We start from the raw sequence: 24345 nt of genomic DNA on the forward strand, positions 1-24345 counted from the left end.
GTAATTCCAGTTCCAAGGGACTCAGTGCCCTCCCCTTGCAGACACTTGCACACGTGTGGCACACACCCACAGACAAATAAGAAATCTTAAAGAAATTGATTAGTTCTCTCCCCGCCCTTGTTTCCGGCTCCCCAGCTCTTGCCTGTTTCCCATTTCTGTAGCCAAATGAGGGTTTGAGAAACATAAAGGTGGTCGTGTAGCCCAGTGGTAGATGTCTGCCTAGCATGCACAAGGCTCAGTGTTCCATTTCCATTGCTAGCAAAGGCTGACCCCTGGGCTGACTGGAGCTGAGTGGGAGAGCACATGCACGAGGCACTGGGACAAAGGCCGGAGACTCCCAAAGACTTTTGGGCCTCTTCAAGGCCCTCTTCTCTACTCTATGAAGTAGAGAAGAGGGCCTTGGAGTGCGTGTGGTTCAGTGGGCAGGGAGCTTGCTTAGCGTGTGTGAGGCCATGAAAGAAGCAATGGGTTGAAAATGGGGACTGCCCCCTTCCCAGCTGTATTGTTTGTATGTTGCTAAGAGTGGTGTAAAACAGGAGCCGAGGGAGCCCTTGTCCCTGGCCACCCCTCTGTGTGTCACTGATCACGCAGCACACACTTGTTCCTTGCACTTGGGGACCCTGTCTTATCTCTCTGACTGATGACTCATAACCATGGAAGTCAACACGGTGCAATTCACACAACACCTCATTTGCCCTCCCCTCTCCCTCCCCTTCCCTCTCCCTCCCCCCCCTGCTCTCTAAGTCATGAATACCCACCTTACATTTTCTCTTTAGTCCTTGGGAACCATGAAGTTGGCTTTGCTAGAACTAGGTAGACAGTTGGCCTCCATCTTCCTGTGAGACTCTTCTCTGGAAGGGAGGAAGGAGAGAGGGAGGGAGAGAGGGAGGGAGGGAGAGAGGGAGGGAGGGAGGGAGGATGGATGGATGGGTGGAAGAAGGAAGGATTGATGGATGATGGAAGGAAGGATGGATGATGGAAGGAAGGAAGGAAGGAAGGATGGATAGATGGATGGGTGGATGGAAGGATGGATGGATGGAAGAAGGAAGGATTGATGGAGGATGGATGGATGGATGGATGGATGGATGGATGGGAAGAAGGAATCCAACACCTGAGCATGTAGCTTGCCCACTCAGAAGTGATTCCTGTTTTGACTCAGGTAACCCCCAGGGAGATGGGAGGCTGCAGAACTGGGAAAGGAGGTGTGTGAGAGGAGATTTAGCCCATTACTTATTTCTTCTTCATGGAAGAAAATGTGTGTAGGGGGGTGACGGGGGACGATGGAACTGAATGACCAAGAACCTGCCAAAAGAATGACTTGTTTGGTAAAGTGAGTTGACGTTGAAGTTCACTGGCAGAGGAGACTCGAGAAATGGCCCTTATCGTGGGGAAGTAGCCGTCAGTGAAGAGAAGACAGGCCTCCATCTCCAGGTCGTTAGTGGAAAGCCCACCAGGGTTTGAGATTTTCTAACAATGGCTAGATTCCTTGGCTCTTCTGTTTCTTTCTTCCTTTTCTTGTAGGGTTCCACTTTGGAGGCTGGCACACATCTGTCTCTGAATAACCACTTTTGTGTCTATTGTCTCGTGGTCATAAGAAGAAGCGATCCTTTTGTTGTATAGGCCTTAGGCTGGCACTTTATTTTATTCTGTCAAACTGGCAATGCCAATTAGCCCATTTCCCAGAGGGCATTTTGGAAGCTGTGTGTCCTGGGGTTGGTCTGAGCAGCGCTGAGCTGCCCAGAGGGAGGCGTGAGTCATGTAGGATGAGAAGTGTCCAAAGAGTGACCAGGAGACTCCACTTCTGACTCCCTCTGGTGCATGAGGGATGCTTTGGGGTCTTTGCTACAGGGGGGCTGTGTGAAAGGCTGGTGTAGTGCACTCATTAGCCAAGGCCGTCAGGTTGCCAAGGGCTGGAGCATCTGTGAGTTATCTCTTAAAAGACCAGGGGGCCGTCTCAGTCCCATTCTGGAAGCAAGTGCAGGCAGTGGAGTTTTCCAACACAGCGAAATATGGTCGTGCCGATGGTTCCAGGGGCCTGGCCGCGTCCCTTTGGCTTGCAGCGAGCAGAATTAGTTTGGGTCTTAGCAGCATCCTCCGTAGCTAGAAAGGTCTGCAGTCCTGACAATACCAAAGAGCTGCATTCTTGTCGATGTAGGGCTAGGAGGGAAAGCCAGCTCACAAACACTGTGAAGCAGGTTTCTGATGAATCACCTTCCCACCCACCCCCACCTCCTTCCCTCTCCCCCTCCCTCCCACTCCTCCTCCTCGGCTCCAAAATTCGTCCTGCTTCTTAAGAGAGAAGGGACAAGGACTGCTTTCTCGGCACCAGAGGAGGCCATCTGCTGATTCAGACGCATGATTTAGCAGTCATAGAAAATGGGGTCTGAGCCTACATAGTGCTGGCTGTGACAGTGGACCCGGCTTTCCTGATGTGCTTGGTGACTTTGGATGTCACCTTACACCAGATGGAGTTTTCATTTGAAAACAAGAGTAAGGCCCCTATCCCAACACACCCAGGGCCCTTGTATTCCCTGAGAACTGCTGGGACAGGGTCTGCTCTGAGATTCCCCTTGCCTCTGTTTCCCTCCACCTGTGCCCACCTGTAGGCTCGCCCTTAGCCCAGGGCTCTCCAGGGGAGTGGAGAAGAAAAGCAGACACCTGATGATGCTCATGTCTAGATTTCCCCGTGAGGCCAGGGTGCTGCTGAATGCTGTTCAGGGCACAGATAGCGATGACCCCCCTCTTCTCCTCACCCCACTGCCGCCAGTGTCCATAGTGCCAACACAGGGGAAGCTGGCCTCGTTCCGTTCACAGCCAGTATCAAGTTTCCATTGATCACGCTCCTCCTGATCAGAAGGGCCATACCCTGAGCCCGCCCCGAGGATATTCCGAGGGCCAGAGGATTGGTCTGTGTCTGAGGGTCAGCTCTCCCAAGAGAGCAAGGCTGGGTCCCAGGATTTCTGGGGCGGTCCTTTGCATAGAAGGAAAATTCTGATATGAGTACTTTGAGAGTACATATGGAGGGGTCCCACATTGATTGCCCATGGCTCCGAAGCCACACAGGAGCAGTGCAAGGAGAGGTTAAAGCCACCCCCCACCCCCCCACCTCACCCCGACTCCAGTTATCTGAGCCAAACCTGAAGTCACTTAGCTTTGCTCTTTGGACCAGAAAGAAAGAAAAAAAAGACAAAAAATAAAACTCACATATAATACAAAAATCAAGAGAAAAATAAGGATTTCTGTAGATGAGTGGAGCTCAGCGACGGGATGGGATTTACACTGTGCAGACAAATGGGTGTCCAGACTGGCACGGGTGTGACCTGGGAATTGTGTGGACAGGTGTGGTGTCCCCTGGCAAATCCGAAATGGGGAAAGAGTCTTTCCCTTATATACCCAAACCTAGCGGGTGCTGGGGAAACGGTAGAGTAAACCGAGGTGATGGGGGTGATGGGGTTTGGCTGTGGGGTGAATGTGCTACTCTTGACAACTTCAGCAGATGACCCGGAGCATTTGGAGTCAGTTCGTGCTTCTTGTAGATGAACCCTGAAGGTTCAGAGGGAAGTCATTCTCTGCACACCAAGGATACGTCCTTGTGGAGTCGCTAAGGCTTGCTCGGGTCATGAAGCTGAGATCAGGGCGTGGGGGTGAGTCACCCAGGCTGTATGTGAACTCGAGGGGGTAGGGGTGGGGGTGGAGGGGCATAGGAAGGTCTCCCAGCCTCTCAGAAGAGGAAGGAGCTGGTACTTGCAAGTTGACTGAGAAGAGCAGTGGTGGAGTCAGTGTGTTAGTCAGCTAGTGCTGTGTGATAATCTGGGCCAATCCCCCAGCAGGCCATGGGGCAGCAGCCGCCCGTCCTTCATGGCTCTCGCAGAGGTACAGGGGAGCAGGGGGAAGTAGCTGTGCCTCTGCTGATGTCCCATTGTCCAGGAGAAGTCAAGGGAGGACTCGCCCCCCATGGTAGGAGTGGCAAAGCCACAGGGCAGGGTAAAGGGGTCAGGTGCCAGTTGCCGGTGAGCAGCGTTGCCCAGTGGCTGCATTTCGGCCTTGCCCCCTGGGTGTGGGTGTTGGGGATGCACGTACACGAGGTGGGGTCGTTAGAAGACAGAGCAGCGGTCTGCATCACTGTTGCTGTTAGTACTCCACGGGATAACTGAAAAGAAAGTGCATCCCCGTGAGAGGCCAGAGTGACAGGGAGACCAGGGGAGAGGAAGGGAAGCGAGTGCTTCCTTCAGATTCTCTCCTCTCGAGGCCCCGGTGGGTCTGAGATGTGGCTGGAGTTCAGTAACGGGTTGAGAAGAGAGGAGACGTTTTCCTGAGGGTGATGGAGCAGCGTGTGCTAACAAAAAGCACCCTTCACCCCTTATGCCACCCCTGTTTTCAGCACCGGGCTGGACCTGAGGCTGCTTCTGCCTGCCACAAGCCCTGTGACCTTAGGCGAGGGCCCTGGAGGTTTGAGCTAGGCAGTAGCGGGGGTTCACAGCTGGTTGCTATGTTGGTTTCCCACATAGCCGTGGGTCTGGTACTTGTCCATGCTGAATAGGTACTGACGTGTTTCTGGAATTTGTATGTTCTGTATGACCTGTGACATCCCTACCCCCCCCTCCCCCCCCCCCCCCCCCCACCCCCACCCCCCACTCCCCCACCCCCCATTCCTCCCACCCCCACCTCCACTCCCCGCATAGCTGGACTATGGATAGGAGTAGTATTGGCTTAAGGTAGACCCTGGCCCAGCCCTTTCACTGAGGCATCGCTCTGGCCGACTTCATCCTCACCATCGGCTCCAGCCTCTGGCATGTCCACATCCTTGGCTGTGGCTTCCACCACCATTTTGGGACACTTTACGGGTCTCATTTGGAGCCAATGGGAGGAAGCTTCATTTCCTGCCACAGGAAATTGTTTGGCTGGGGAAGAATATGTTTAAAGATTAAAACCCTCTGTCCAGGGAGCTGGACGGAGATGTTAGAGAAAGATGTTTGGGGGGTCAACCATGAGGAAGACACGGGATGTGGGAAGAGAACTCGGTCATGGGGAGCAGGTCTAGAGGTGGCTTCCTGGGACTGCCCTCTGATCAGTCCGTGGGCTGCTGGGAAGACGGCCTGGTTTAGAGAGAGAAGCTAGTCATGAATACAGCCTTTCCTGTAGCTGGGCATGCTCATGGCAATAGGCGCTCAGAATGAGGACTTAATTACTGGATTTACTTAATGGGCCCCAAGCCATGCCTTGGAGGGCGTGTTCTGGACACATCAGCTGTGTTAAATCCAGCAGCTGGAACGCCCAGTTCACTCATACTATTTGGTAAGCGTTGGTGCGCATTTTGAGCGGGGGCAGAGGGAGGGCCAGAGGGAGGGAGGAGGAACAGCCCCGACTTTGAACCAAGGAGGAGTTACCACCGTGGTTTCTGAAGAAGTGAATGAGGCGCCTCTGCCATCTTGGGATGTATGTAGATTTTATGGCTTAGAAGCAGGGACCTGGACCAGACGACTTCTTGAAAATCCTATCAGATGACTCGAGGTCATGTGCTCGAGAGCTGTAGAGTGACTGTCTTCAAGTCAGGAGAGCTGACCTCTGGCTGCAGCCCTGGTACAGACTCTGTGGCTCTCGGGTCTGAACTTCGCTTCAGACTGCTCTAGGGGGTTGGATGACATGAGCCAGGAGCACTGGAGTCTTGCCTTTTTATGAACCATACAGCATGGTGTTGGTGGGGACGATGTAAGATGAACTTGGGACAGTCGTATGAAAGGAACAGGCGTGAGAGACAGGAGGCTCCGTAGTGGCTGCTTCTGATATGCTCCGGGTTCACCTAAGGCAGGAAGGAATGGATGGCTGCTGAGCACCTAGGCGTCTTTCTTAGCCAGGCATCGGGCATGGGAGTGAGTGCGGAGCCCATTGCTAAAGCAGCAAGCTGCTGACGGCTGATGTGTTCTCACTGTGCCCAGGGCCGCACCGAGTGTCACTTAGGCCTCCCAGGAGTCTGGCAATGGTACTTCTAGTTCAGACAAAATATGAAAGCTGAGGCTTTAAGTGGTTTGCTCAGTTCCTAGAGTTGCTGAACACGGAAATAGCAAATCCAGGCTTAGCCAGGGCCAAAGTCTTCGCCTCCCTCCCCTTGGAATTGTGGTATAATTTACAAATAAATTGCACATACCTAAAGTTCGGTATGCTGTTCGGTAAATTTCAACATGTATCTGTCCAGAGAACCACCACACTCAAGATAACAAATAGAACCTGGATCCCGCCAAGGTCTCCCTTGCCCTTGCTGAATCCATCCCTCCCATCCCTCCCATCCCTGTACGCACACCTCACCTTCCCAGCACTTGGGAGGTTGAGGCAAGAGGATTGTACAAGTTTGATCTGGCCCCAGGGGCCTATATCATATCAGCCATGATCAAAGCCTGAGTGGTGGCTGAGTTAAAATACACACTAAGCAGTTACATATGAAAAGAACCACCCAGTGTCTTTCACTTACGACATTGATCTGTGCGTTGCACCATAGGCCAGCAACTTTTTTTTTTTTTATCGCCAGTCATCCTTTGTGTGGACAAATCAAAGTATTTAGGCATTCGTGCATTTGTGGACGTACTGTCTTGTTTCTCTTGGGGGGAATGCTTAGAAGACCAGGTAGATCCTATGGTGGTGGTTAGGCTTTGCATGTGAAAGGTACCCTGTAGGCTCCCATATCTGAACACTTGGTCCCAGGCTTTGAGAGCACCGGAAGGATATGGAACCCTTAGGAAGTAGAGCCCCTCTGGAGGAGGGAGGTCACCAAGGTAGGCTTGGAGGCTTTATAGCCTAGCCCCACTTCCTGTCCACTCTGCTTCCTGAGTACAGATGCAGTATGACCAGCTGACTTCCGGCTCCTCTGCCTTGTCTCCTCCGCAGTGATGGGTTGTAGGTCTCTGGAAGCCAAAAGAAGCTATTTCTTCCTCAGGTTGCTTTTGTCAGGGTGCTTTATTACAGCAGCTACCTAAGACAAAAGCTGCTACCAGGAGTGAGGTGCAGCCCATCATGGCGGGAAGTCAAGGCAGCAGGTGCTCAAGGCAGCTGGTCACAGTGCGGACACAGGAAGTTCATACTTTCCTTTTTAATCGTCCAGGATCTCATCCCAGGGAACGGTGCTACCCATAGTGGGTTGGCCTTCCATCGCAGTGACCCCAATCAGGACAATCCTTCACAGGCATACACAGAGACCCACCTCCCAGGTGATTCTATATTTGTCAAATCGACAGTTGAGACAGGCCATCACAGTTTTTGTCAGATTATTGAATCACAGTGACTGAGGGTTTCTACTTTGGACTTTTAAGGGAACTCCCCAGCGGTCTCCCAGAGCCACTGCGCCACTGTTATGAGTGATGTGGAAGAGTTCCAGTTGTTCCACACCATTGCCAGCGCATGGCACACACAGTCTTTTTAATTACAGCTGTTTCGATAGTTGTATGGTGGCATCTCATTGTATGTAGTTACATTATATTTTATGTGTATGGGTATTTTGCCTGCACACATGGCTATGTTCCATGGTGTGCTTGATGGCCCAACAAAAAGGCATAAGATCCTCTGGAACTAGAATTATGGATGGTTGTGAACCTCTTTGTGGGTGCTGGGAATCAAACCCAGGTCCTCTGCAAGAATGGCAAGAGCTCTTAACTGCTGAGCCGTCTCTCCAGGCCCTTTGTACAGTTTGAATCCACTCTACAAAGTTACAGTTTGAAGCCACTCTACGAAGTTACAGTTTGAGTCCACTCTACAAAGTTACAGTTTGAATCCATGCTACGAAGTTACAGTTTGAATCCACTGTGCACCATACTTTTCTAATTAGTAATGAAGTAGAACATTGTTGTCATCTTCAAGTTTTTAAAATAGCGTTTGTTTAAATTATTCACTGTTATTTTAAATCGGGCTGTTTGGGGCATTCTTTATCCTAGAAACAACCTCTGTGAGGTATAGTCTTTGCCAATGTCACCTCTCATTTTTGTTTAAGTCCCACACAGATCAGGAGTCTTTACCTGATTTCCAATAGATCAGTAGATCAACTTTGATTTTTAATGGATTGTGCTTTCGGTGTAGCAGCTGAGAAGTCATTGTTCAGTCGCAGAGATCCTCCAAAGTTTTGTCTTGACATTTTGTTTTTTTTTTTGTTGTTGTTGGGGTTTTTTTTTGGTTTTTCGAGACAGGGTTTCTCTGTGTAGCTTTGCACCTTTCCTGGAACTCATTTTTTTCAAGACAGAGTTTCACTGTGTAACAGCTCTGGCTGTCCTGAAACTTACTCTGTCAACCAGGCTGGCCTTGAACTCACAGAGATCCACCTGCCTCTGCCTCCTGAGTGCTGTGATTAAAGGCGTGCGCCACCATCACCACTTGCCACCACTGTTGCCGCCACCACCACCGCCTGGCTGTCTAGACTTGACATTTTTGTTGTTGGGAGTTTTGTACTTTGACCCTCCATTCCTACAGAGGTGTAAGGTGGAGGTTGAAGTTCATTTTTCTTAGTGTGAATCTCCAGTAGGTCCACCACCACCTGTTGAAAGATCGACCTTTCCCAGCTGGTGTGTCTTTGGACCTTTGTTGAAAGTCAGTGTTCAGGTATACATGACTGTTTATGGCCTTGGTTGCATCCTGTTGGTATGCCGGTCAGTTTTGAGGACATTGCCACATGGCTTTGATGAGGCTAGTACTCTGGCTTTTTGGGAATATATTGTTGCTTTTTCTATACATATATGCATGTACTTGTGTGGGTTTGTGTGTGCAGGTATGCTGATGTGTGCAGTACCTATGCACATGTTTGTATGTGTGTGTGGAGGCCAGAAGACAGCTTTGACTGCTGTTGTCATGTGAGCTCTGGGGAATGTGACACAGGGACTTTGCTGGATGACCATCTTCCTAGCGCCCGTTGTTACTCTTAAAGCAAGAAGATAGCCCTCCCACCGGCCAGTGGGCCTCTCCGGCCCGTCCTTCCTTACTGCTGGCATAGCCCTTCTCTGGCCACTCCTCCTCTCCTGTCCCCCTCCTTCCCACCAGAGAGGTGACCTCAGCATCCAGCTAGCCTTGTGTGAGGGCTTCTGTCATACCCTGAAGAGTCAGGGTGGCCACTCTCCTTATCTTTGGGGGATTCGGTAGATTTGAAAGAAAGTGGGGTGAGCTGAAGGATTTTATGTCTCCACTTTCCACTCTCTCTTTCTCTCGTTCCGCAGCTCAGCCACCTTGCCTAGGGCTGGCTTCGAGAATGACTGCAGTCACCAGTGACAGAGAGAGGAATGCTCGCTATTGGTTGGTGCTTTGTAAAGCGGTTTCCAGTAGAGATCAGGCAAGGGGGATACTGTCCCCACCTTACAGACACAGCAGTTGAGGGTCCTGGTACCCGGGGCTGCATAGTCAGGAGCGTGATCCACATCTCCAGGTCTTAAGACCGCACATCTGGCTGACTTCCTTTTGTGCCTCAAGGACTAGTCTCAGGCTGTCCTCTCTTGTTGGGCCCAGTAATTACTGTTTTCAGCTGTGGGGCTCCTGGGTCTGGGCCTCATGGGAGGGAGGTAATTACATCCTTCCACACGTCCTTAGTCAGCAGCTCTCCGTCAGTCCCTGTGACCAAGCCCAGCGTTGACCTTCGTCCCTCTCCATTCCGGCCAGTGGCTTGGAGATTGGTTGGACCCTCTTTGGCTCTGGTTGCACATCTGGCCAGACGCTCTCTTATAAAGCACTTATAAAATCTGTTGAATTCAGCCCTATAGGTGCCCTAGGGACAGAGAGACAGTTCGTGATGGCTCTCTGCTAGCTTGACCCAGCCTCTAGAAACATCATGCCCCTAACCTGGAGCTCCTGGGACAAGCTGTCTTGTGGCGGGGCAGTCCTGCCCCTGTTACTCTATACTCAGCACCCCCCCCCCTTGCCCCAACCTGTGGGCCACAGGTAGCCAGACTGATCTCAGCACTTGACTTTTTCACTCATGTGCATGAACAGAGCCCATGTAAACATCTCAGAGGCCATTTACTGCGTTTAGAGAAAAATCGGACTCCCTGTCAGATCAGCTCTGCCTGCCTTCTAGCGTCTTCTTGTCATCTTGGACTTAGCCTCCACCCTGTTCATTGGCCGCCTCCACAGGGGCAAGATTGGAAGCATGTATACCTGCTTGAGTGTATTTCAAGCAAGTTCCCTTCCTTGAGAGCTGCTGCTGTGAGAATTCTGGGGTCTGTTGGATGCAAGTCCTTTCTTCCAGCCTGGGAAGCCTGGGCCCTCCTTGGTGGGCCTCCTTACTTCTTTGGGGAGCTGGGACCATGTCCAGTAAGGACAGTTAGCAGTGGTGCTTTGATTTCCTGGTCCCCTGTGTCTGGGGGAGGAAAGAACTTGGAAGTGTCTGCCAGCAAACTCGAACTCCCCAGGAGCTGCTGGGGGCCGGACTTGGGAGACAGCAATCCAAACCTACTTCACTGACACCTTCTGTCCCTTCTTTGCCACGACAGGTCACTGGATGGCCGGCTGCAGGTGTCCCATCGGAAGGGGCTTCCCCACGTCATCTACTGCCGCCTGTGGCGATGGCCCGACCTGCACAGTCACCATGAGTTACGGGCCATGGAGCTGTGTGAGTTCGCCTTCAACATGAAGAAGGATGAAGTGTGTGTAAATCCTTACCACTATCAGAGAGTAGAGACACCAGGTATGTGTGTGTGGCCTTGCCCTCCCCCGCCTACCAACTCTGGAGGGTCTAAGGTGCCTTGGGGACTGCGGTTTCGGCGCCCTGGCACTGACCCGCCTCTGTTGTGTCTCCCCTGAGGACAGTTCTACCTCCAGTGTTGGTACCACGCCACACCGAGATCCCGGCCGAGTTCCCCCCGCTGGATGACTACAGCCATTCCATCCCTGAGAACACTAACTTCCCCGCTGGCATTGAGCCCCAAAGCAATATTCCAGGTAGGCATGGGTGGCAGTATAGGCAGCCAGGAGGCAGGGGTGGTGCCGTTTTCCCATCCTCTCCACAGCATGGTGCGTACAGCAGGCTCTCGGGCCCTGATTCTGAACCGCATCCCAGCCGGGACAATTGGTGGCCCAGGCTCCCCTAACGATGTTTTTCTTGGCACGGAGGACCCTGTGACCCTTCTGCAGTGCCGTCATTTATTTTGAAAGCGGAAATAGCAACACTGTGTCTCTGCTCTCCCTCCCAACCCATAAGACTGGCACACAGGCAGGGTCCCTGAAGGGTAGGGGCTGCAGAGTGTGGGGTGAGACTGCAGAGGGCCCTGTAAGTACCCCGAGCTTTGGACTGGGCAGAGTGGAGAGAATGTGCTTCACTGTCATGGTGCCAGTACTTCTAGAAGACCCTCATTTACATGCAAATAATGTGTGAATCACTGCCAGGCACTCTGGGCATCCAGGGAAGCTGTGCTTGGCCACGCTAGGGCCAGTCAGGGCAACTTTTGCTTTTGGGGCAGTGATCCAGCCGTGTTCCTTTTAGAGCGTTCTAATTTGGATGTGGCTTTCGCTCTCTGGGTTGGTTTACTGGGCTGAGGTTAGCCGTGGCCCGTGTCTTGGGTCAGAATGCATGCACGCAGAGGCCAGCTGTCTGGCTTCTCAGGTAATGCTGGTCTCTGGGGGGGGGGGGGAGCTGTCTACTCCCTGTCAGATGGCAGGCCTTGGAGGGCTAAGGCAGGGTGGGAAGGTGAGGTAGAGTTCCGAGAAACAGATCACTGATGGTGCCACCACTGAACGGCGAACTTCCTGGGGAGTTCAGCCACATCCCCTAGAGACAACAGTCACAGGAGCAGCCGATCTGCACAGGGACAGGCTCAAGGCCACAGCTCCTCAGGAGACGGAGATGGTAAAGCAGGCATGTCCCAAAGCCTCCCCTTCTTAGCCTGACCTTGAAGGATGGGGACAGGCCAGCTAAGCTGTGGTCCTAGAGCAAGGCATTTCAGATTTGGGAGTCAGTGTGTAAGGATCCAGGTTGGGAGCCAGAGGGCAGCGCTGGACAGGCCTGAGCATGGCAGAGTCCAGGAGCAGCGGACACCTTCCCTTGAGGCTTAGCTTTCCTCTAGGCACCCTGTACTCAGTGGTGACGTGGTATATTGGAGTGCCAGGGCCAGGCCTCGCATTCCTTTTAATGGAACTGCCTGCCTTCTGATCCCCAGAAACCCCACCCCCTGGCTACCTGAGCGAAGATGGAGAAGCCAGTGACCACCAGATGAACCACAGCATGGACGCAGGTCAGTAGTGTGGGCATGCCTGCCGACTTGTCCGCCCGTCCTTCCGCCTCCCCGCTGTCCTGTCTGCCTAGTGTCTGTAGAGCAGCCCTTGTGTGTCGGACGTCACTGGTGGGAGAGACCCTGTGTCATAGGGACACAGGGGTGTTTTACTGACATTGTAGCCTGTCCCAGATGTTGAGGTGTTAGGGCCAGCTGGGTGAGGTGCTGGCAGAGGGTAGAAGGTGGGTTCCCACACCCGACACAGTGCAGGAGAGCAGGGAGCAAAATCTGCGTGGAGGAACAGCCTTTTCTGGTGACCAGCGAAGACACTAGAAGCGACTTCCTTTTTTCCCCAAATGTAGTGGCCACACATGTGATCAGCGTGCCCCTGCTGGGAGGGCCTGGGCCTGGTTTTCTCCTGTTACGTTCCCAGATGTTCCCTGTGTCATATGCTGTGGGACCCACTTGGTTCCAAACCAGCAGCTTCTTGAACAGAGCCCCGGCTGCCACACAGGACCTGTTCCGCATTGTGTGGAGGGTGAGGAGGGAGAAAGGGGCCCAGCAGATGTTCCATTCCCACGATGGCGGGCTGCCTCACGCACAGACCGCGAGAGGTTACATAACCCACAGAAGGGTGGAAAGGGATCCCATGTGCGGTGGAAACACATGTGGGGGGTGTGTTGTGCATTTAGGTCAAGCACACCCCCAAAACACACCCATCCAGGCATGTGGCTGGCAGCATGGACCCAGCTGGAGTGCACGGAAGACCTTTCTGTGCTCAGTGCCAAGTGGCCACTGCTGCACCCTTGCAGCTGCGGAGTGCTGGCATGGGAAGTGAGCCAGCTAGGCAGCCTCCCTCCAGCTGTGGGGCTTCCCGTCAGCTTTCGCCCCCACCCCCCACCCCCCTGTGTGTGGAATGACTGTTTTGAACAAGCATAATCAGAGTGTCCTGGCTGTGGGGAGGTCTAGGCATGCGTGCTTTCACTGGCTCCAGCCTGCTCTCTCCCTTCATTTTCTCTCCCACCCGTTATCCTGTGTCTCTCCTGTATCTCTCTCTCCCTGCAGAGCTCTGTGGGGCCAGGGTTTGTGTACCCAGCTGACCTAGGCATGGATGGGTGAAGGTCTCTCTTTGTTCTTTGGTTTTCCTCCAAGTAGCCCATTTGGGCTCCTAGTCCAGTTGCTAATGGGCTTGCCTTCCCTACCTACCAGGTGAGGTGGGGAGGTGTCTCTGGTCTGATGGTCACCCAAGGCAGCCTCAGGTCTTCCCTGGCAGCACGTGCTCTTTCAGGATAACCTTAGACCTTCCTGGTTTGGGCTACCACAAAATAGGAAACGATTGTTGAAGGTTTCCTGTAGGCCAATCCTGGCATTAACTTTTTTTTTTTTTTTAAATGTAACCATCTTATTTCATTTATATAGGTCAATTGATCATTATTCCCTACTTCATACCAGGGGAGAAATTAAGGCCCAGTAATGTCATATATTTTTAGCAAAACCACAGCCAAAGTCATGGCTGATATGTAGCAAGCTGTCCAAGTCCTTTTGTGGCCTCCAGAATTGTTCCTTATCTCCACTGGGTCAGGTACTGCCACAGGGGAGAAGGGGAAGCCTGTGACCCAGCCTTCACCCTCTCAGAGTTCAGGGCTCTCTTGGGGTGAAATAAAAGAGCCCCCAGGGCAGCTCAAGGCAGCTTCAGGGCTCAGCCTCAAGGTCTGGTGGATGTCAGGGGGCGGGGCCAGACTGCAAGACATTCATAAATAAATAACTGCACTCCAAAGCACATGGGAACAAAGGAGGGCAGGATGGGGGCCTCGGGAAAGGCAGCCACTGGCCTTCTTTGAAGACTGGTGTGTGTGTGTGTGTGTGTGTGTGTGTGTGTGTGTGTGTGTGTGGACACGCACACGATTTTTCTTGGTAGCCAGGGATAGATAGAAGATCAGAGTATGGATTAGGTAGAATTAGACTTCCCATGCCGTCTCCTGCCTTGCACAAAGCATCAAGCCGGTTGCTGAGTCGCAGGATTTCTGTGAGTTTCCTGAGACTCCAGGTACCTTAGAGCTAGACTGTGAGTTGGGCAGTGTGGGAGGGAGGGAGGGAGGTCCGTCCCCTCTCCACAGCACAGGGCTGTGCAGTACGGGAATATGTTTCCTTATCCTTTTATTCCCTCAGGAATAATCAGCCCCTCCTGAGGGCAGGTGTGTGAGCTGGCCTAGCTGAGCCTGCCATGGCCTGTGCTGGAGCCTTGCTTGGGTTCATAAGGTGCTGGAGGGGCCCTCTAAGGCTAGCTGCTCCATCCATCCATCCCACAGATAGGGCGACATGCCTAGATGAGTAGTGGGGGAGTTCATGAAGCCAGGCCAAGGCTGGGCTACTCCTGGCACTCAAGGCGTGGTCCAGGACTTCCTTATGGCATGGTGAGTGACCCTGTCTTGATTGTAGAGGACTCCAACAATACCTTAAACTGTGTCTCACCTTGCAGGCTCTCCAAACCTATCCCCGAATCCGATGTCCCCAGCACACAATAACTTGGGTGAGTATTCATCGGTAAGGTGGGGACCACCCCACTCCTGGCTCTTGCTCAGCTGATGGCCTCATGGGAAGGGACAGTGGAGGGGAGCCCTGCCCCCTCCTTCACCACCAGCCCAGTGTGACCCGTGGGTTTCTGGTTACGGTGAACCTGGGGTCACCTCAGAACAGGGAAACCTGAGATCAGTGGCGTCAGGAAAGACAGTCTTTGCTGGGGTTCGTGTTTCCCCTGGGCAGTGTTCAGACGTGAGTGAACGAAATCTCCCAGACCTCAGGCCTAGGAGACAGGAGCCTCCGTCAGCCAAACACATGTGTGTGGCTTAGGGCAAAGCCACAGGCAGCTGCCCAGACTCAGCCCCCGGCTCCCAGAAGCTTGTTTCAGACACACGTTGGGATTGCAGCTGAGTATATCATCTCATAATGACTTGTTATTAAAGCAGCAACATATAAGGAATTTGGGGAGAGAGCAGCGTGCCCACGATCACACTGCCCAGCGTGCAGCTGTTTTATCATGGTCTGTCTGGTGTTTGTGGGGCGGCGTGTACACGTGTGCCGTACCACAGAAACCATGGCCCGTCTGCCTTTCCCGTTCTCTGCATCTGTTACTCTGACAGTGTGTTTCTCCATTTAGATGTCTTGGTTATCACTGTATTATCTCAAGATGTTTCTATCAGCTGACCCCACTGTTCCCACAACAACATGCAGCTGTTGGTCTGCAGGTCAGCATTCTGAGGGTCACCCTGCCAGCCTGGCAGCATCCCATCAGCGTGGGAGAGGGAGGCTTTGCAGGAGTCCTTGGGGCTAGAAATGGCAGAACGGCTCAAAACAGATGAGATGTCCGTGGTTTTTTTTTTGTTTTTTGTTTTGTTTTGTTTTGTTTTGTTTTTTAAATCAAAGGTAGCTTTTGATATTCTGGTCTGAAGTTTGGGGTCATTGGGGCGGGGGTGGGGTTAAGGCTGGCACTTGCTCTGTGGCTCAGCGAGAGCCGTTGATCATGGTGAAACACTTGGGAACACAGTACATAGGACAGGCTGTTGTGCCCACTTGTTTGAAGACCTTGGCAGAGAGTATCAGATAAAACTCATCATTTGGAATATTGGGAAATGTGTGAAGAGCCTTTGAAACGTGCCGGCATGTGGGAGGAGCCAAACATGACATTGAGATACAGCTTAAATTTTGTAGCATAACATGGAGGGGCTTGGCTGAGGGAAGGTCATATTTCCGATAGCGCAGGGACTGAGTTCTTGAAAACAAACTGAGGCTCGAAGCCATTAAAGGCCGATTCTGAGCTTCCAGCTTTGGGAGTGAGCTGCTTTAGATTTATTTTCGGGGCCATTTCACCCTGCTGTGTCCAGGCAGGTGCCACTGTGAAAGCCACCAAGGTCACAGGCCAGTCTGAAGTGGGCAGCAGCCTTGGGCCAGACTTTTCTGACTTAGGATCCCTCCCGTGTTCAAACCTTAGCCCTGGGCTGACGGCTGGGAGGAGATGAGCGAAGAGCAGGGTGACAGGATGAGTGTCTCCTGGGGCCTCTTCAGGGCACTCCGAGGGCCGGTCTTCATTGTAACCATGGGCAGAAGCGTGGTAACTTTTCATGTCACGGGTCAGGAGAGCCTGTATCCTCTCAGCCGCACGGCCGTCAGACAGAGAAACTGGCTTTGGTTTTTGGCTTCCTCAGTCCGTATCGTGTATAGATGCCCGGGTCTAGAGCACAGTAGTTATCAACATTTCTAATGCTGTGACCCTGTAGGACAGTTCCTCATGTTGTGGTGACCCCTAACCATAAAGTTCTTTTTTGTTGCTACTTTATAATTTTGCTACTGTTGTGAATCATAATGTAAATATTTGTGTTTACCCGATGGTCTTAGGTGACCCCTGTGAAAAGGTCGTTTGACATTCCCCCGCCCCCCAAGGGATTGAGACCCACAGGTTGAGAACCATTGGTCTAGAGCCATGCTGGGAAGAATACTTAGACCTTCATAATCTGATCACATCTGTATTGACCTGTGGCTCTGAGGGAGCAGGCATAGAGGATGGGCTGTGTATGCCCAAGAGGAAGCCATATGCAGTGGGCTGGCCAGACTCAGCAAACGTGTTAAGTGGGACCTTGAAGGCCAGGTGGACGTCGGGAGGTAGGAGGAGATGAGGAACATGGCAGATGGAAGGGCAGGCGTGCTCCCAGGAAGCCAGCAGTGTGGTCCTCAGCTGGCAGGAAGGGCAGGGGCAAGGTGCGGCCGAGTCCCGGATGCCACCTCACTCCAGTCCCCCCAGCCGGAGGTTGCCGGCGTGCTGGAGGACTACGGTGAGGTCCTGATGGCAGCGTCCTAGAGGTGATCTGGCCACTAGATAGAGTATAAATTTGATGAGCAGGTACTGGAGGAAAACCAGAAAGAAACCCAAGTAGCTGGTGGCCATCCTGAGGGAAGCAGGGGAACGCGCTGGAGAGATGGGAAAGAGCATTTCAAGGAGTGGCTGTGGGCCTGTGTGCACAGGACTGGGGCCGTAAGGAGGCCGGCTGTGATGAGGTGTGACGGGCCTAGACAGAACCGGCAGAGGTTGCTCTGCCTTGAAACCTCCCCTGGGATGCCAGGGAGGCTGGGGCCCAAGGCACAGAGCGGCAACTGTTGTTTCATGTTTACTGTTGGTCCAGGGCATTGTTACAGAGCACACAGTGCCTATGTGAGGGCCCGACACCCCCCCCCCCAAGTCCTAGGGTGGGCAGCACAGCAAGAAGCCTATGGCAAAGAGTCCTGTCCATCTCCAGTTCTTCCCACAGAGATGGCGCTGGCACCTCTCTCCCTTACCCACTGACCATTCCAGCAAGTCCATTCAAGAACGACCACTGAAGGCGTGGCTGGCACGGGAGTAGGTGGATTGGGTAGAGAGAGGGGCCTGGCTCAGGAGGGAGCCAGAGACACAGGCAGGAGGGGACACCGGGGACAGAAGGCAAAGGCCTGAAGCCAGGTGGAGGATAGGGTCAAGGGCGCAGTGGCCAGAAGATAGAGGCTGTGAAGGTCAGTGACAGCAGAGGAGACGTTAGAAGAGCTGAGGGGTGCCATCCGGAGTTTGAGACAGCCTTCCCAGAGCAGGCAGAGGCGTGTGTGGTGCAGGAGAGAGCAGCCGTGGGCTGAAGGGCAAGCAGAAGGGGGATGTTGAGGTAGCAAACAGCAACAGCCTTTGTGCTTGGTGACGAGGTTCCCCAAACTGCAGGGTGGAGATAAGAACGCTGAAGAGTGCTTGTCTTAGTCAGGGTTGCTGTTGCTGTGATGAAACACCATGACCAAAAGGCAAGTTGGGGAAAAAAGGGTTTATTCTGCTTACACTTCCACATCATAGTCCATCATTTGGGGAAGACAGGACAGGAACTCAAACAGGGCAGGATCCTGGAGGCAGGAGCTGATGCAGAGGCCCTGGCAAAGTGTTGCTTACTTGGTTTGCTCCTCATGGCTTGCTTAGCCTGCTTTCGTAGAGAACCCAGGACCACCAGCTCAATGATGGCCCCACCCACAAAGGCTGGGCCCTCTCCCATCAATCACTAATAAAGAAGATGCTCTCCAGGCTTGCTCACAGCCTGATCGTATGGAGACATTTTCTCAGTCGAGGTTCTCTTCTCTCAGATGACTATAGCTTGTGTCAAGCTGACGTAACTCTAGCCAGCACAGTGCTTTCTAGAGAAAGATGGGGCTATCTCAAGAGTACAGGTATGTCTTTTAAAGATCTCGTTATGAAATTCTTATGCAAAGAGAAAGTGTACAGCATCCGGTTATGCCTTTCATTTTCTTCCCCACTGAGGCCCCAGCTCAGGTCTGGGGACAGCTTCCTGCCACAGTGAAGCCTCTTCTCTAAATCAGCAGTTCAGTGACCTGAGTGACAGACCCAAAGGCATGACTGAGCGCCAGCGGGCCATGGTGCTGGGAGGCTCGCCCTGGGGAACCCCTGGGCCCTTTGTTTTGTAGAGCGGGGAGGGTGTGAGCTGGGCCTGTTTCTGCTCCGACACATCATGCTGGGTGGGTCACCTGAAATTTCCTAAGAGTCTAAGTCAGGAAGACTGAGGAAAACAGGCAAAGGAAGCGGCAGGTTAGGGAAGGTGACAGTGGAGTCCCTCTGGTGAGTAAGTTGTTCCCTGCTTCACGGTGACACATGAAGGGTGTGCCTGGGCTGAGGAAACTGAGGTCCTTGTAAGAACCCTGGGGCAGCAGAGAGCTGGAGCCTATTGTGGTCATGGCTTCCTGCAGTGCCTATGGCAGGGCGAGGCTTCCTCTGCCGGGATAGGATGGGGCTGGGTGGCGGGAGCAATCCCCCCTCATACGTCCCCACCCCCCAGAATGAAGAGAAGCCAGCTGAGTCCATGCTGCCAGGCAGGGTACTTTTTAAAGGTCGTCTGTAGCTGCAGCTTTCGGCAGGCTTAGGAAAACACAGGCAGGGGCTTAGGTTAGTGGCTTACTACGCACAGCTGGGCAAGCCTGAGGCCGTAAGTTCAGACCCCAAGAACCCACATAAAGCTGGATGTGGTAGCATGTGTCTGTGATCCCTGCGCTCCTACAGCAAAGATGGGAGGCAGGGACCGGAGAGGAGACTCCCTGGAAGCTCAGGGACCGGCTGAGCAGGAGACCCTGTCTCAAGCAAGGTGGAAGGTGGAGACGGACACCTGAGGTTGTCCTGAGCACAAGCAACACACACACACACACACACACACACACACACACACACACACACACACACACACACACACGAGTAACTTGATGGCAGGAGTCAGCTGCCACAGGGGTCTGGTTTTGAGCCCCCCGCTGTTTTCCTAATTCGGTAAACTGGTCGGAGGTCAGAGCAGTTTACACGCTTTCCTTGGTATGTCCTAGCTCTCTGCCTCAACCTCAGGCAGGCTGGAATTAGGACCCAGGTGCTGGGGCCACAGAGCGCCAACCCTTCTAGCAGGAGAAGGTGCCCAGGTGGCGGGGCATGAATTACGTTGCACGAAGGGAAGTCTCATGTCACCTGTACTGGGCCTTGCAGGTCAGGGTCATGTAGATGGGAAGGGCACTCCAGTGAAAGCAAACTAAGACAGAGATGGCCACAAGGGCTGTGGAGTTGGAGGATGGACTCTTCAAGACGGAGGCAGAGTTATCCTCCACGTGGGGAGGGCCCAGACTAGCCAGGCCACCTCTGCTTTGACCTCAAGTCCTGTGGTACCCACTACGTAGACCTTTGCCCATCGCCTGCCTCCGTTTGGGAGAAAGTTGACGTGCCCCTCTCCCCCGCTCTGCTTCTGCTGACTGGAATCTTTTGCACATGTTTTTAATAGGCACCCCTTAATCCGAGTGTCGCCTTCTGGGTTTTATTCTGTTTTCTTTTCCTTAAACAAAACAGAGATCCTGTGCCAGCTTGGAACGGGGCTCAGAACTGAAGCCAGCCAATGTGTTAGGCTGGCCAGGGGCCAGCGGAGAATTGAGTGCCCCATGCCAGTTGAGAAACCTGGCTGACACCATGCTGGTGGAGGTGGGGGCCCTGATGGCTAGTGTGGAGGTTTCGTGTCTCCAACACCTCTGCTCTGGGAAGAGATTAGCAGGGATTGGGCAGGCTGGTGGGAGCTGGGCTGTGTGGAGGCAAGGTCTTTTCTAAGATCCCAGGTGTGTGGAAGCCGTGGTCTGGCTGAGCAAACCCGTGTTCCTTGGGGCATCATCCGTGGGGTATCAGCCAGTCTCCTGCGGTCTTGCTGCCAGAGGGGCTTTTGAACAGCAGGTCTTCAGGGCCCTATGTAAACTCCTTCTGCACTTGTTGGGAAACTCTGGAACCTGGGATATGCTCACTCAGGGGGAATGGCGTGGTGGCTGGGAGCAGCTAAGCCCACGTTGGCTGGATCTTGGAGCACAGTTTGTTCAAACCTTGGTAGATCCAGAAGCAGAGCATGGAACCAGAGCTCAGGGCAGGCTGTAACCCTCAGGGCCTTACCTCTGCCAGCTTGGCCCTGTGTGACAAAGGTTTCATAACCTCTTCAAACAGCGCCACCAGCTAGGGACCAGGTATTCAATTGCATGAGCCTGTGGGGGTACATCTCAGGTCCGAACCTTAACAACTGTGTTCCCTTTTTGTTTGATCTTCTAGGAAACTCAGAGTTCAGCCGGGTGCTGTCAGCAGCGGCGATCACACACTTACACCAGCGGCGATCACACACTTACACCAGCGGCGATCACACACTTACACCAGCCGCGATCACACACTTACACCAGCGGCGATCACACACTTACACCAGCCGCGATCACACACTTACACCAGCCGCGATCACACACTTACACCAGCCGCGATCACACACTTACACCAACTGCGATCACACACACCAGCGGCGATTACACACTTACACCAGCCGCGATCACACACTTAACACCAGCCGCGATCACACACTTACACCAGCTGCGATCACACACACCAGCGGCGATTACACACTTACACCAGCAGCGATTACACACTTACACCAGCCGCGATCACACACTTACACCAGCCCCGATCACACACTTAGACCAGCGGCGATCACACACTTACACCAGCCGCGATCACACACTTAAACACCAGCCGCGATCACACACTTACACCAGCGATCGCTCTTTTCTCTCCAGTGCTCTGACTTTTGCTAGGAAAGATTTGGGTATGGGGGGGGGGTGGAGGGCTACCACTGCAGGAAGAAACAGTAACTATACTTTTTGTTCTGCACCTGCTGCCGCTAAAGTGCCTGAAGGAAGAGCCAGGGCTGATAGTGGGGAGGGAGGGAGGGAGGGAGGGAGGGAGGAGAGAGGAAACCCAAAGGCACAGACTTGCGGAGAATTAAAAGCCATGGAGTGGGCTACCCTAGTCAGTCCTGTTTCTGAGCCAGAGAGGACAGGTACCCTTCGAAGTGGCAGCCTTTGAGTTATTCCCTGGTGCCATGACAGAGCTGCTGTGAGGCCCCATGGCATGTCCATCGGAGTCCGGTCTCGTACTGTGCTGCCCAGGGTGCCTGGGGGCGGTGTCCCAGAGGTGTTTGGGGGAGGGTACAGATCTGCCTGAAAAGCCTTCTACCCCTCCCAGGGAAGCTCACCCTTCCCCCAGAAGACTGCTTTTCCAGGTCTGACAGACACCTTGGGTGGTGTGCTAGCCTTTTCGGGGGTTGGTGGTGTCTGTTTCCCTGGGAACCTTGACACTAACTCCTGTGCCTGGGTTAGGCCCACGAAATGCTCGACAGGACTTTGAAATTTAGGGTGAGGACTTTGTTACACACATTACTGAGGAAGCCAGGGGTGACTCGCATCAGCCAAGGCTGCCTCTTTAGGTTGAAACACGGCAGAAACTCGGTGACCAAGATGCCCAGCTTTAGCTATCTTCTAGAACCAGTCTTGACACAGATAAGGAAACAGACCAGAGTAGAAGGCCATGTCCCCAGGGACACACTTCAAGGTAGGTAGAGGCTGTACCTGGGCAGTAGCAGCTGGCAGCACCGATGGGTCACCTGACCATTTTAAACCTTGACTAGCACTGGGCTTTTTTTTTTTTTTTTTTTTTTTTTTTTTTAAACAAATTGTCCAAGGCAGCATAGCTCACATTCTAGTGGCCAAATTGTTTAGAATCTAGCTTATCTCATTGGAATGTGGAAGCAGGGAGCCAAGCCAGGACCGGACGTGGCTGATGTGCTCAGTCCAAGCTCAGGAGCCAGGGGCACAGGCCACAGCTGCTCCTGTCTCCTGATTTCCCTTCCGTGCACAGTAGCTTTCATCCTCTGCCTCCATCCCCTTGGCCTCTTGCTCAACTGTGAGGAGGAGGGGAGGGAGCTTTGCCTTTCTGCATCTGGAAGGTCAAGACAGGATCAGGGTGTTCCCAAGTTCATAGTCAAGGTTATCATCCCTGTTGGTACCATATCCTGCTCACTGCAGGCCCACATCTTACTGGGGCTAGCCCAGGGAATCCACCGGTAGCGCCAGTGGCCTAGAGGATGCCACACATGGGCAGGGGCGATGTAGAGGTTGACACAGGGAGCATGAATGAATTACTCTGTGATCTGGTTCGACATAAACGGCAATGGCCTCCAGTGGGGAGTACTTCCAACCCCTGGAACACATCTGGCAGTGTCTAGGAATGATTTTTATTGTCAGTACTTGGGAGGATGAGGTAGATATATTCTACTAGTCTCCAGTGGGTGGAAGCTGAGGATGCATTTGTCCATCCCATAATATCTGGAACCCCCTTCTCCCAAGCAGTCATTTGCCCTAGCTTAGGGTGTCCGGACCTGGGGCTGGCTCTGGCAGTATGTACTGTGTAAAGATGGGGGCTGTGTCCCTGCTTTACTCTTACAAGGACCATTTGCTTGGACTGCAAGAGATTGGGGCCACGGTGTCACCAGGGGCCACGTAGGCCCTTCCCTGTGGGTAATACAGCGTCTGCTGCCCTCTTTGTCTCGGACACTCAAGAGATACTGAGTGTCTCTAAGAGTGGTCTGGTGGACAGCAAACAGGATTCTCAGGCCAGTGCTGAGCCATCCCTGTTCCCTTATCAGAGCCCCATGCATGGAAGGAGAGGGGACTCTGGGACCTCATAGCCAATTTGGATGATAGTCAGGACACTTACAGATACCAGCCACACGCCACACAGATACACCAAATCACCAGGAGGCTGCACGATACTTGAGAGTATTCTAGGGTAAGAGTGTAGGTCTGAGATGGGTGGTGACAGTGAGCAGGAGGTGGGCTTGAAGCTCCTCCCCAAGGCCAGCAGGCCAGCTCCAATGGGGAGGGGCATCTGGAGGTGGTGCTAGGTGTATGAAGTCCTGTAGGAGGCTGTGGGATTATGAGGGAGGGGATACCAGAACCCAGCCTGCTCAGGGGATGCTGCATCCAAGGGGATGCTGTAGAGGTGCGCAGGTTAGGGCAGGCCTGTTTTAACTCCACATGGAGTTTAACTCCAGCACATGGAAGTGGAAGGCTGGGCCATGTGAGAGAACTCCTTTTCAAGCAGTCCCCAGCTGTCCTGGGAGAGCATTGGCCCTCATGTGGCTAGTCTGCCCTGAGGAGCTCCTAGTCACGGTGGTACAACCACAGAAAACCTCAGAGTTGCTTTGTGTCCTATTGTCCCTACAGCTGGCAACTACGTAAAGATGGGCCATGGTTTCTGTTGTGAGATACATGGTCAGTCCTGTCCTGATTCCTGGTCTGCATGTTCACACATGAGGTACTGCTGAACTCACGAGGCCACTGTGGCCATGTCATGACAGATGAACAGATTGCTGCGCCTCAGGCCAAATGGCACCCAAATAAAAGCCCTTTGGGAGGCAGAGATTGACGTGGGCTCCTTTGAGGATCTCAGATGAGGCTGGGGGGTGACTTTGTAGATGGTATGGCCCCATGCCACATCCAGAGCGTACTTAGGGCTACTCATAGTGCTGGTCATGGTGCTAGCTGGTCCTGACCCATTTCATGTTTGGGCTAGCCTCTCTCCGAAGGCTACTTCTGTTCACAGGAAGGCTAGACCCTAGGGAGCAGGGTATGTGTGGGCCCAAAAGAAATGGACTCAAGCGTTGCTTCTCTTAGAGGCTGGCAGGGTCTCCCTCAGACTCTGAGGATCTCACTCCCTGGAACCCTGAAGGGCTTGTGCAATGGAAACTGGGCAGGGGGGGGGGTGTCTTTCAGAGCTCCCATG

The 24345-nt window shown here is 53.2% G+C and overlaps 1 protein-coding gene across 1 annotated transcript in view; it reads left to right on the forward strand.

Moving 5' to 3' along the window:
- The window catches only part of Smad3 (SMAD family member 3), a 111665-nt gene that overhangs the window by 81850 nt on the left and 5470 nt on the right, over window positions 1-24345 (forward strand). Inside the window, exons 2-5 of the mRNA XM_028866958.2 lie at window positions 10452-10645; window positions 10768-10899; window positions 12114-12188; window positions 14647-14697. Of these exons, the coding sequence (XP_028722791.1) occupies window positions 10452-10645; window positions 10768-10899; window positions 12114-12188; window positions 14647-14697 (452 nt within the window). The remainder of the gene's footprint in view (window positions 1-10451; window positions 10646-10767; window positions 10900-12113; window positions 12189-14646; window positions 14698-24345) is intronic.

Source organism: Peromyscus leucopus, chromosome 7, assembly GCF_004664715.2.
Source record: "Peromyscus leucopus breed LL Stock chromosome 7, UCI_PerLeu_2.1, whole genome shotgun sequence".
Taxonomy (NCBI): domain Eukaryota; kingdom Metazoa; phylum Chordata; class Mammalia; order Rodentia; family Cricetidae; genus Peromyscus; species Peromyscus leucopus.